General features: G+C 42.2%; 2 protein-coding genes across 3 annotated transcripts; one reads left to right on the forward strand and one right to left on the reverse strand.

The window, feature by feature from the left end:
- Positions 1-1,914: 1,914 nt before the first annotated feature.
- On the forward strand, positions 1,915-7,477 carry gmeb2 (glucocorticoid modulatory element binding protein 2). 2 transcript variants are annotated; one of them, XM_054609638.1, is made up of 10 exons: positions 1,915-2,276; positions 3,126-3,283; positions 3,408-3,493; positions 3,653-3,777; positions 3,857-3,990; positions 4,637-4,794; positions 5,052-5,120; positions 5,229-5,366; positions 5,886-6,008; positions 6,569-7,477. In XM_054609638.1, the coding sequence occupies exons 2-10, from the start codon at positions 3,141-3,143 to the stop codon at positions 7,129-7,131; spliced, it is 1,539 nt and encodes a 512-aa protein (XP_054465613.1). In that variant the 5' UTR covers positions 1,915-2,276; positions 3,126-3,140; the 3' UTR covers positions 7,132-7,477. The 2 variants fall into 2 exon arrangements, with proteins under 2 accessions (XP_054465613.1, XP_054465614.1); XM_054609639.1 differs by having other exon boundaries at positions 1,918-2,276; positions 3,887-3,990.
- Positions 7,478-9,275: 1,798 nt separating this feature from the next.
- Positions 9,276-11,125, reverse strand: pdyn (prodynorphin). Its single transcript, XM_054609897.1, has 3 exons — positions 11,054-11,125; positions 10,611-10,734; positions 9,276-10,041 (listed from the first exon to the last, which is right to left on the reverse strand). The coding sequence occupies exons 1-3, from the start codon at positions 11,104-11,106 to the stop codon at positions 9,457-9,459; spliced, it is 762 nt and encodes a 253-aa protein (XP_054465872.1). The 5' UTR covers positions 11,107-11,125; the 3' UTR covers positions 9,276-9,456.
- Positions 11,126-12,733: the final 1,608 nt, after the last annotated feature.

The raw sequence follows: 12,733 nt of genomic DNA on the forward strand, positions 1-12,733 counted from the left end.
CGCTCTTGTGTCCTCTATCCTTTGTAGTGCTAACATTACTGCCAACATTTCCCCTGTGTGCACCGATAGTCCCTCAGTTATCTGTTTACCTACTTTGACTTTAAATTCTGGAACAATAAATGCTCCTCCTCCCTTGTTTAGTAAACTCTTTGATGCATCTGTGAACACCTTGACATAACCGTGATAAATGTCAATATGTGCCAGAATTGTTTGCAAAATGAAATCACCCCCTCTGCCCTTTGTTCTTCTTTTTTTTAATAAAGCAAAGTCTACTGTGGCTTCAGTATCCATGGTTATATTGCTGGCAATGGTACTGTTGGATTGAAATTGAATTGATCTTTGTCAAGTTCTGTTGCTTTTTGTGCTACTGTCCATCAAAAAAAAGCTTCTTATCTCTCTCCTCTCCTTTTCCCAGCAAGGTTTTAAAGTCCCCTGTGTTGGATTTATTTTACTGTGGCCCTGTAGATTAGCCCAATAGCTTAATGCTAACTGGGTTCTTCTTAATGCTAGCGGCATTTCTCCCATTTCCACCTGTAATGCAGCCGTCGGGGGTGTTTTAAAGGCACCAGTGCATAATCTCATTATCTGATATTGAATATTATAAATATTTTGAGAGATGTGCTTGCTGCTGATCCATACACCACACAACCATAATCTAATATAGACCTATTTAATCCACTATATATGTTTTTCAAAGCAGTTATATTGCCCCCCCCCCCCCCCCCCCATTCACTTCCCACCAAACACCTCATTATATTTAGCATTTTTTTTTTACATTTGTCCACTACTTTTTTAATATGTTCAGCCCATGTGATCCTTTCATCAAACCACAAACCTAATAATGTAAAGTGTTTTACTCCCTCTAATTCTTGATTATATAGTTTTAGTTTTACTTCACTACCAATTCGTTTCCTTGTAAAGAACATTGTCTTTGTCTTATCTACTGAAATTAAAAACTCCACTCTGATGCCTTAGAAATGTCTCTCTGCAGTTTCTTTAGTATAAATTCCACATTTATCCCCCCTCTTCCAAATTGCCCCATCATCTGCAAATAATTTTCTATTTCACTGAACACATCATTTATCATTACGGAGAATAGTAGACTGACTATACTACCTTGAGGTGGTCCATTTTCAATATCAAACTTTCCTGAATAACTCTTTCCTATTCTGACTTCTATAACTCTTTTTAATAAAAACAATTTTATCCATCCATACACTGGATCCTTAATACCCAAACCCTTCTCTTCGCAACATATCATATGCCTTCTCGATGTCAAAGAAGACAGCCACAACACTTAAAACTATTATCTGTTAACTATCTAATACTCTAATACAAAATATTATACAAAGGACATGCATTACTATTTCACTTATTGATAAACAACATGTATTGTAGGCATGAAATACAGAGGTTATGGCGTCCAACAATAAAACGTTTATTGAACAGAAAATAGATGTAATCACATCCATAAATCATATCTTATTTTTGCCAAATAAAAAACTACTTTGAACCACACCAAAAGTTAGTTGGAGGTTTGGATGTGATCTCACAACCATGAAACACAGGTTTCTAGTCACAGAGGTGAGATATGTCGATTAATTTCTAATGTCTTAAGTGTATATTACTGTTGAGTTATACACCTGCACTTATTTACTGTAAATGTACCGTCAAAATGTAACATTGTACAGATAACACAGCAATTATTTTCTTTTTCTTTTCTGTATCTATTATTCTTCTAACTAATACTGTTATTCACATTTTCTATATTTTGTTCATTGTCTTTCATAATCGTTGTTGGGTTCTGGAAACACGTGTCAAATGTCGTGCAAACAAAGCTCATTGAATGTAATAAGTAATAACACAAGGCCCTGGACACTCATACTGTAGGAGCTAACTGAGTCCAGTAGGTGGCAGTAGCGCCAAACTAACGCTGCTAGCTGCCGTTAAAGGGCAGCGAAGAAGAAGAAAGAAGGATGTTACGATCTGCTTGAAATAAACACAAAGAAGAAGGAATAATAAGCAGTATTCTTGTGAGGATGAAATTAAATGTATTTGCACGGTTAGTCACCAAACATCTTAAAGAACTGCTCGGCAGTATTGTGTTAGAAATATGAAGGAAACCCCTGCGGTGAATCTATTCACTGCCCCCTCCTGTTAGCTAACACACAGCTAACGTTAGCTGGAGGCTAACGCATCCATTCATCTTTTCACCATAAGACGAGGCGACATAAGTCAACTAACGACTGTTTTTTTTTTTTGATAAAATCCAAAAGGTAAGTTTTATTTAATATATCAAATGCCTTTGCGGTCCTGTTCGGTCTGCGCTAGCTAGCTCAATGAAAGGGCACGCTGAGTCGCATCAAACGTCACAAAGTTTAAATCGCTTTTGATGTAACGTTCACGTTTACAGACAAAACGTTGGAATTCTCCACAATATATTCTCACAAGTGGGAAAAAGTCTCAAGGAGCTTTTCGGCCTTAAAGCATAGTGATTATAAGTGTTCCTTCACGACACTGACACTGTTCACTGCATACAGTAATGTTTATGCACTGGTGGAGTTAAACAGTGATTAGTTTACCCTGTTTGTCTAGCGTTATTTATGTCCTCAGAGTACACCAAAATATGTTTCAAAAAAATACCGGAATCCCCTTAACCTTACATTTTTGTTAGGAAACAAATATTTGTTTTGAATAAACTTTATTTTTATTTTTATTGAAGAATGAACAATCTAAAATAAGATAATTAAAAATGATATGGTCCCATGAATAAACAAAGCATAAATACATTTAAAATAAATGGTCTCATTGTGTTATTGCATGATAATTCCTGAATTTGAAAAAAAAAAAGGGGGCATTATTTTTCACTGCTAGACAGCTTTTTTTTAAGGATTTTTTGATAATGGAAATTCACCACAAATAACTTATTGTGAACGTTTTATCACACGTCTGTGTCGTCCCATCCCAACGTTCTTGCTGTATTTCAAATTTGTTGAACATTGCTTTCCAGAGTGTATTTACAGCAGTTTAGGATTTCATTTTAATAAGAAAAATAATATTAATAACTCAGGTATTCTCTCTCTCTCTCTCTCTCTCTCTCTGCTGTCTCGCTCTGTGTTGTGAAGCTCCACCCATCCTCCATGGCCTCTTCAGAGGTCAGCATGCAGGACGTGAGCGAGGTGGTGATCGTCACCATACCGGAGACGATGGGCGAGGACCTCCCGTCCGTGGAGGAGGAGGACAACGCGGTGCCGGTGACTGCAGAGCTGACCCCTCAGCCAGGGTAACGTATCTCCACACACTGCTAAGACACACACACACAGAGCTGAATGTGAGGCAAAGTAGGAGCATGTCTTGTTGTCCAGTTTGCTATATTGAAACTTCTAAACGCTGTGTGGGCTTTCCAGGGAGGACATCCTCACGGAAGTACCGGTGGAGTCAGAAGCTGAGACCGGCGGGGAAGATTCAATGTCGAGGGAAGAGGCAGTCATCGGTAACGTGGCCCGCAAGGCTTTTTGAAACGTGCAGTCTTTTTAGTGATCCATATCACAGAATACTCTTTAAGATGTAAATCCATCTTCAGTTTGTTTGTTTAGAGGACAGAATTGACTGGATGGCTGTGTGAGGGTGTATTTGGTCTCCGTCTCTGCAGTGAAGCTGACAGAGGAGGTGGACGTGGAGGCCGATGTCTTCTACCCGATCACCTGCGGGGACGCCAAAGCCACGCTGGTGTGGAAGAAGTTCGTCTGCCCCGGGATCAACGTGAAATGCGTCCAGGTACGCGCCGTCGCCTCAGAAACCACAGAGTCAAGCATTAAAAACTCATTCGCGAACACTTTTTAAGATAAAATTTAAGATCTTTTTTTCCCTCGCTCTCTCTGAGCAGTTCAATGAGCAGCTCATCAGCCCGAAGGAGTTTGTGTGCTTAGCGGGGAAGTCCACGCTGAAGGACTGGAAGAGAGCCATCCGTCTCAACGGCACCATGCTCAGGTCTGGACTCGTCCAATTCACTAACAGGGAGTTTGACTTGGTTTGTAATATAGGATACCAACCCTCAAAGGCTTGTTTTTTACTCAACAAAACCTACATTTATTATTTATTTATTGTTTAATGGAAACATATTGGAGAGAATCCGGTTTACTACCTGATGATAATGCTGGTGTCCAGGACAGACGAGATCGTTCTGCAGAAATATTACATGAATTTGGTCATAATCCAGGCTCTAACAAATAACGCAGAGATGATTGTGATTTTGAAGATTTAGGCAATGCATTGATAATTCCCCCTTCTGTGAAAGAAACCAGTCAGAATGACTACTTTTACTTTTGAAACCTAAGTACATTTAGCTGCTAATACTTCCATTCTTTTATTTTTCTATTTCAATTCAGATTTTTTTTTTTAAGTCTGGTCTTTAATGGTAAGGTTTGGCACCATAGATTTGCTCTAATATATATATATATATATATATTATTATTATTATTATTTTTCCACCACTGGCTGAATCTAAGGGCTCCATACCCATTTTTATATATTTTATTATTAGTGCCAAGACCTTTTAGTCTACAGCCCAACTTGTGGCTCTTTGTTGTAATCTAAACAAAAATTAAAAAGCCTTTTATCATATTTCATTTCACAGGAAGATCATGGACTCTGGTGAACTGGACTTCTACCAGCACACAAAGGTCTGCTCCAACACCTGCCGCAGCACTAAGATAGACCTGGTGGGAACCAAAGTGTCCATTGGCGGTGATCAGCCTGCTGAGCTGGTTCCTTCCACCCCCTCATCAGCTGACTGTAAGTTCCACATCCTCAGCCGGCAAAACTTTCTTTCGTTCCTCCACAGTTCTCTGCTCCACTGTTGAATGCTGACAATGTAGGCCAAATGAAAGCTGATCACTTGAGGAACAGGGGCAGCTACTTCAAACGTGGCAACACTGGCCAAGTGTGATGTTGTCAGGGTGCAAAATCTGCTGAGCCATATTCAAAATGTGCATGCTAACCCAGAATGAATACAGCCATAGATTGAGACATGTTGTTCACTGCTGTTGTAGTGAACGGAGGAGCAGCCTCGTTTCCAGACGTGACGGAGGAAACCTCAGAGTGGGTCACAGCCATCGGAGGTGATCAGCAACCTGCATACACACTCAGCATCATGTGGAATGGACTGGTTGAGGGGACAATTGTATTATTAATGATATGCGTGTGTGTGTGTGTGTGTGTGTGTTCAGAGGACTCTGTGGCATTCTGGCGTTCGTTGAAGGAAGCTGGACTGCTGGAGGAGGTGGTGGAGGACTTCCAGAAGGAGCTGCAGGAGGTGCTGAGGGGCTTGCAGGAGAGAGTGTGTGACCCACCGCTTCAGGTCAAAGGTTAGAAACACACACACACACACACACACACACAGACACACACAGGGCCTAGAAACATCCCACTCAAATCAGCCCTGCTTGATTTTTCTCTGGTGAAAAGAACTGCAGTGGACAATAACATTATGACACACGGCAGTCTGCCTCCACACTTGTCGGTGTGTTGGAGGTGTGCTGGTCACGAACTACAGTAAGAGTCTGTCGCCTGCAGCTCTCCACCCAACAGCTCGCTCTTTTTCTGTTTGCACCGTTCGTCCCCGCAGCATTTCAAACTGATCTGCTAATGTCCGTATCGGGTGGTTAGAGCTGCTTTTACCGAATAAACAGCAGTGACATGGCGACGAACACGTTGCTTTTCCTTTTAATTGTTAACAATCAGGGAGTAAGCAGTATAAAATGAATACCCACAATTGTACATGTCTCAGCAAAGAGTAGTACCCCCAGCAGCTGGAAACCCACCATGATGTGTAAAATGTTTAACATGCTGTGTCCCATTGAGCATTATTTTTATTTATTTTTCAGACGCCGTTTTGCTCAACAACATAGTGCAGAACTTCGGGATGTTGGACCTTGTGAAGAAGGTTCTGGCCAGTCACAAGAGCCAGATGGACCGCTACAGAGAGCAGTACACCCGCAGCCTCGCCGGTCAGTACAAGAGTCATGAGAAGCTAGGACCCTGCATGCAGATGATGTGTTGGTTATGTTTATGTTTATTTTATTTGCACAATAGAAAAATAGAAAGAAAAAAAAAAACATAACATAGATAAATAATATTACAGTGCAGGAAGAGGAAGAAAGCCCACTGGGCTTATTTGAAGCCTCCACCTATATAATATACTATAACCAATACCAAACAACATTACATTACATTACATTACATTTAGCAGACGCTTTTATCCAAAGCGACTTACAGGAAGTGTATTCAACATAGGTATTCAAGAGAACTACTAGTCACCAGAAGTCATAAGTGCATCTCCTTTCTTAAACAAGCATCTTAAAGCATAAACCAGAGCAAAAGTATAGTGCAGAGGCAAATTACTACGAAAACAATAATTGCAACAGACTAATACGAATATAATAAGTGCTACAAACTACTACGAATAGGATAAGTGCAGTAAACGAATACGAATTCAATAAGTGCAGCGAACTGATACGAATACAGTGAGTGCAACAACTAATACGAATGGGGTTGTCTCCCTCTGCAGCTCTGGAGCAGCAGTGTGACGAGCACAGGAAGCGGGCCAAGGAGCTGAAGAGCAAATCCCAGCACCTCAACAACGTCCTGATGACCCTCACCCCGGTCCCCGCACTGCCGGCTCCTAAGCGCCCGCGGCTGACCCGCGCCGTCTCCGGCCCGGCCTCGGTCAACATCGCCCCCACCCAGATCACCCTGCCGCTCAGCCAGCTGACGGGCCTTCCCCTCGGCAAGGTGCTGACCATGGCGGGGGCCCAGGCCGGCGCCAACCTGGGCGGCTACACCTTCCTGACCTCGTCGCTCTCCGGGTCCGAGCTGGGGGTCGACGGCTCCAACCTGACCCTGCTGTCGGCGGGGTGTCAGGACGGCGCTGCTGGCGGCTTCGTCAAGGTGATGGGCCCCCAGTTCCAGCTGGTGACGCTGCCGGCCGCGTTGCAGAGCTTGGCCGCCGCGCAGCAGGTGGTTGGCAGTGTCGGCGTGGCGGACGCCACTGCAGATGAGCCGCAGGAGGACGGCTACGAGGAGAGTCAGCCAGAGCAGGAGGACGGGGAGCAGCCGGGAGAGCAGCAGTGAGACAGAGGACAGCTGGCCTCTCCCCCGGTCCCACAGCTCGTTATCGCCTTCATTTCAATAATTCTAGACGCTGGACTGAACGTGGACGGATGAAGGGATTGTCCACATTTTGACTTTTACACATCAGCTCATGCTCGGTGTTCATTTGTCATTCAACATGTCCTTCAATTTTCAAGATACCTAACTTTATCTTGTGGCATCTGGTGTGAGCGGTGCGTGATGTACTGTAAATATGTATTGGTAACTAATATATTTGATACAGCTGTTTCTGTAGGGAGTTATTCCATATAGGCTGGAAAAGAAAACCAGTGTTGTTTAGTTTGATAATAAACGCTCCGTTTTCAAGAACAAAATGTGTTTCACTATATACAGTAAATATGAACGTGTTTCACTATATACAGTAAATATGAACGTGTTCTTTCACTATATACAGTAAATATGAACGTGTTTCACTATATACAGTAAATATGAACGTGTTTCACTATATACAGTAAATATGAACATGTTCTTTCACTATATTCAGTAAATATGAACATGTTCTTTCACTATATTCAGTAAATATGAACGTGTTTCACTATATACAGTAAATATGAACGTGTTCTTTCACTATATAGAGTAAATATGAACGTGTTCTTTCACTATATACAGTAAATATGAACGTGTTCTTTCACTATATAGAGTAAATATGAACGTGTTCTTTCACTATATACAGTAAATATGAACGTGTTCTTTAGTGACAAATAGAGAAAACTGGATCGTATATTTTAAAGCTTTTTTATTTTTTTTTAAATGAGCTCAAAGTCAATTTCCGAGCTTAAACCAGGATGTCTTCATCAAACGGCTCCGTTGTCATGGAAGCGTCTCGGCTGTGGTCACATCCCACTAACTACTACTATAACTATTCTAAATGTGGAGAGTGAGGGACAATGTTTCAAACACTAATATTGTGTTTCCTATTAAGGAACGTGATCTTGACCATCGGGCTACATTAATATAAACATTTGCCACATAGAAAGTATATGAGATACATATTATGTAATATCCTCTTTGCATTTCAGCACCAGTCAGGTTGGCAGCTATGTTCTCTTCATCTAGTGCGGCATTGGATTAAAACAAAGGTTTAAAAAAAATAAATAAAGGGTGTTTAAAGAAGTGTATAAAGTCATAATGCAGAAGACACGTTGAGGCCTTTTATCATTTCAGTCTATGTTGTGCTTTGTCCACCAGAGGGCGCATCGCTCTCCTTCGTTCAGACTGCATCAGGTTTCATCACGTGTTTCACAATTCAGCTTTATTGGGCTCCTAAAAAAAAAAAAAAAAAAAAAAAGAGGTTCTTGGATTCTTTACGCACAATAATGCGCTTGTTTTTGTTTCATGATAAAAAAAAAATAATAATAATAAGGAAAGTGAACTATGTGTCTCTGAAACAACCATTTATGATTGATGGACGCCAACAAGAGAGGGGAAAAAAATACCAAAACGTGAATTTATTTAGAATTTTGAAGGATATATCGTTCTAAAAAAAAATTAAAAATATAAAATAATTATTATTATGCAGGAACACTTTAAATGAGTCGGCTGGTGAAACGCAGTTTTTGCTCAGACCATTTGCTGTGATTTGCCGCCAATAGTTTCCTTACCAAATATGTTTTGTGGTAAGATCATTCAAATTTTTTCGTTTTGAGTTTATTATTATTATTATTATTATTTATCTTCAAACTCACATCAGAAAAAATATTAAGAGAAATATTCGTTTTTAAAATATTCTGGATACATTTGGCACAAAAGTAGGCATCTCATTATTATTATTATTATTATTATATGTACCATTATTCCACTTAAAATATGAACCAAATTAACAATTCAAGTTAAAAAAAATATATTTAAAGTGCCTCTCAGTTTAAACATGAGGTATATACCGAATTTAAGAGTTTCTTCATATCTTGTTATTTTATTTAAGACATATAGTCCAGTATCCTCCAGTTATGATTCTATCAATAGTGGGGGAAAAAAATAAACTTGCCAACATGCTGAAGGGAGTTTGGGGCTAAAATCAGTCCTTCTAAGTCGTTGGGCAAACAGGAAAGTGGTTTTATTCATGGTTTTATTAAACAAGCATCATTTATTGAATGACAGACATATGATGCCAATTACAGAGAGATGAGAATTCCTTTTTTTTTTTTTTTACACAGAAGAAGGCAACCGAGCTGGCTGTAAGCAATATAGGCAGGCATAATGATACTTTCTGGATAAATGGTGGCATATCAAGTGAACCTGCACAAGTTCTTTGTAGTTTTTTTTTATTCTTTGTCGTTCGCAGTCCATCTATAGGCTCAGGTCGTCGTAGGAGTAGTACGGCTCCTCCACCGAGCGCACCGAGATTTTGAAGTGGCGGCGCAGAAAGCCTCCGTACCGCTTGTCCCACTTCAGGTTGTTCAACTTCGGTCGGATCCGCCTCATGAACCCCCCGTAGCGCTTCTGCAGCTCCTCGGGCTCCTGGCTCTCCGTCTCTGCGGAGCTACTCCTCTTTGACTTGGGGCCAAATTTGCGTAAAAAGCCGCCGTAACGCTTCACCAAACCGCGGAGCGCCTGCTGCTCCTCCTCCGCCGCGTCGTCGTCCGGCTGCTCCTCCGCCTCCCTCTCCTCCGCCTCCCTCTCCTCCAGCCTCTTCAGCAGGTCCTCGTACTTCTTGGGCAGCGCCGCGGCCTTCAGCACGTAGTTGTCGCGCCACGGAGAGGCAAAGATGTTGTTCTTGTTCTTGTCGATCCTCTTGATGAAGCCGCCGTAGCGCTTGACCAGGTCCGCCTGCTGGCTCTCCTCCTCCGCCGCCGCTTCGTCCTGGCTGAAGTCCGCCAGACCCGGAGTCCGGTCACAGCCCTCCAGCTGCCCCTCGCACTCCGAGCTGCATGACTGCGGATCACAAAGGGGGGGGGGATAGAAGTCAACTTTACACCTTGTTTGTGTTTGTTGAATAGCAGGTCTCAGTGTTAGTTTGAGCATCTTACACCACAATCTGAACCCCGATCTCCTCCCTTACGTTCCCCCCTTAAGTGCCTTTAAGTCCCGGTGAGTGCTGTCACCACACACTCTGCGTGTCCAAAGCCCGGAGGGGGTTCAAGCCTAAGATTTTTACGCACACCGTATTAGAAGCCTATTAGGCTGTACGTTCATTTAGACTGACACATTTGGCATCTTTAACTTAAATTTAACAAAATGAAGCAAATAAGTTCTGTTGGCAACAACAATTTGACCTGGATGATCAGTCTGCGACCACCAAGTAGAAGTCAGAAGTTAACCCAAATCCAGTTTAGGCGTCAACAGCCTTTCATTTTAACACACAACTGACTTAAAAATGCAATAAAATGCAATAAAATCCCCCCCAAAAAAATCTCCAAACAGCAGCATTTTGTATATACCCCCCCCTCTCTCTCTCTCTCTCTCTCTCTCTCTCTCTCTCTCTCTCGGGTCTCCGGTCTTACCAGGCTGCTGAAGGCGGCGTCGGGGCCAAGGATCTTCTGCACGCATTTCTCGCACTGCGTGGAGCAGTCAGCGCGGATGGAGGGCGCTAGGCTCAGCATCAGCACCAGCACATGCCACTCCATTCTTCACCAGATCCCCGGCACACGCAAACAAAACACGCACACAAAAAAATGAAAACAGAGGCAGTGAGTGTCCAGGCTCGATTTTGCGTGAATTACTGTAGAAATTCACTTGCACTCAATAAAAATACTTTTTTTTTTTTTCCTGTCAACACTCAGTCAGTTTTGATAACAGCTCGTTGAAGAACACGATGTTGTTATTGATCATGTGGACCTGTGCGCAGTGCGTAATGGCGCACTGGAGCCCAGAGAAACATGAAGCGTGTCTTCACTCCAGACGGGTGAAAAGACAGTAAAGTTAAAGAAAAGTGTGGAGTCTGTACCTCAGGAGTTGGGACAGATACTTCCAGCCGTAGTAAGACTTGCAGAGGCGCATCTACCATCAAACGTCCGCCCTCCAACTCTTCGTGTTTCTCTTGGCGGCTCGTCTCCTTGGCTTTTTATCGCCGGAGACTGGGCCGTGTCACCGTGGCGCATCAGAGCAGCTCCTCACGAGGACCAATGGGAGGGGACATGTGCTGCGTGAATGAAAACCCACCGCCTCTCCGCGTCGGGAGGGTTTAAAAAAACCAAAAAGAAACCAACAACGCCCACACGCAGTTCATCCCATCGGCGGATCATCACCATCACCATCATCACCATCATCATTCCATCTCTCGGGGGCCAAAACCTGTGCTGTAAAAAAACAACAACAACAACACACTGACATCAATGAACAAAGTCTCTTTTTCACTGAGACTGAGAAGAAAGTGTAACCTACAAGAGAGACTTAGAATTAAATAGAAGACCATGATCTATGATTAAAAAATAAATGATACTTATGCAGTCATTATAAGGCTGGTTTGGTGGCCCTCAGCCCACACCTTTTCTTTTTTTCGGCTACATGAGTGTAGTGGAAAAACCTTTGAACACAACACCGACATTATCACAAATAAATGAGTTAACTTTGTAGTTCATATAACAAACAGGGGACTATTGTCACACCTAGCTGTTTTGGAGTAGCATGATCATTTATCTGTAGCGTTTGTGTCGCCCTGATGAATTCAAGTCCACTATTAACGATATATATATATATATATATATATATATATAACGATTCCTGAGTCACCCATTGGTTTGTGGACTTCGGTTTTGAAGCCTCGAGTTCAGCATTTAGGCCGTTGCCATTTTGGGGTTTTTTTGCAACCAGGAGTGACACGATGAACTAAGTACAACCTTAAGCAGAACAATACATTTTTAGGGTTCAAAAATGTTGAAGTTTCACACCGTGAAAGGGTTAAAGTTGTAAGAGAAAAACACAGACAACTCCCAGACTGGACAAGGCTGTAGTAGCAAAACTGTCAATCAAAAAGGTAGCCACGCCCTAAAGCATACCCTGCTTTATGGTCTATTTGACTCTAAATGGGACCATCATTTACTAAATAAACATCTTGCTGTATTGAGGAAGGAAGGGAGGGTCCTGGCTTAACGTTATGGGGCAACCGACCCCCTGTGGTCCCCCCTAGGACCGCCCCTGTTTACATTGTTTAGGTCTTTAAGACTTATTTCTTACAACCTGCATTCTCATTAGAGAGAATGCAGGTTTAAGACACTTCAGCATTGGCTTTTAGACCCTGAGGTCGCTGCCTGGTTATTAAAGATTTCTCACTAAAAACAGCTTCCTGCTGCGGGTGGTTAACGACAGCGCTGAGACTGAACCAAAACAGTAGAGTCACGGGCTGTAAAACCAAAAGATGAGCCAAAATGCTCCACTGAACCCAAGGGAACTTTAGTGTTGGTGATAAGTCAGAGGGTTTGCTTAAAGGCCTTAGTATGCTTAACTTATTACATTTAAAGACAAGTGCTTTTTAACAGTATCTTTTCCAAACGGCAACACTCGAAGGTGGAGTGAAGTCTCGATGCAATGAATTACGCTGCACACTTTCTGACAGTCCCTCAAAGTTATTCAAAATGTTGCAATGGCAGTAAGTAGTTCTGTGAAGAGCTTGAATTTTAACCCCCGC

The sequence above is a fragment of the Anoplopoma fimbria genome, chromosome 12, assembly GCF_027596085.1.
Source record: "Anoplopoma fimbria isolate UVic2021 breed Golden Eagle Sablefish chromosome 12, Afim_UVic_2022, whole genome shotgun sequence".
Taxonomy (NCBI): Eukaryota; Metazoa; Chordata; class Actinopteri; order Perciformes; family Anoplopomatidae; genus Anoplopoma; species Anoplopoma fimbria.

Bases quoted from the DNA above. Each gene is read 5' to 3' on its own strand.
- gmeb2 (XM_054609638.1), top strand. From the start codon at position 3,141: ATGGCCTCTTCAGAGGTCAGCATGCAGGACGTGAGCGAGGTGGTGATC. The intron at 5,367-5,885 runs GTTAGAAACACA...TTTATTTTTCAG, and splicing joins CCCACCGCTTCAGGTCAAAG to ACGCCGTTTTGCTCAACAAC. The intron at 6,009-6,568 runs GTCAGTACAAGA...CTCCCTCTGCAG, and splicing joins GTACACCCGCAGCCTCGCCG to CTCTGGAGCAGCAGTGTGAC.
- pdyn (XM_054609897.1), bottom strand. From the start codon at position 11,106: ATGCGCCTCTGCAAGTCTTACTACGGCTGGAAGTATCTGTCCCAACTC. The intron at 10,735-11,053 runs GTACAGACTCCA...GATCTGGTGAAG, and splicing joins TATCTGTCCCAACTCCTGAG to AATGGAGTGGCATGTGCTGG. The intron at 10,042-10,610 runs GTAAGACCGGAG...TGTGATCCGCAG, and splicing joins ACGCCGCCTTCAGCAGCCTG to TCATGCAGCTCGGAGTGCGA.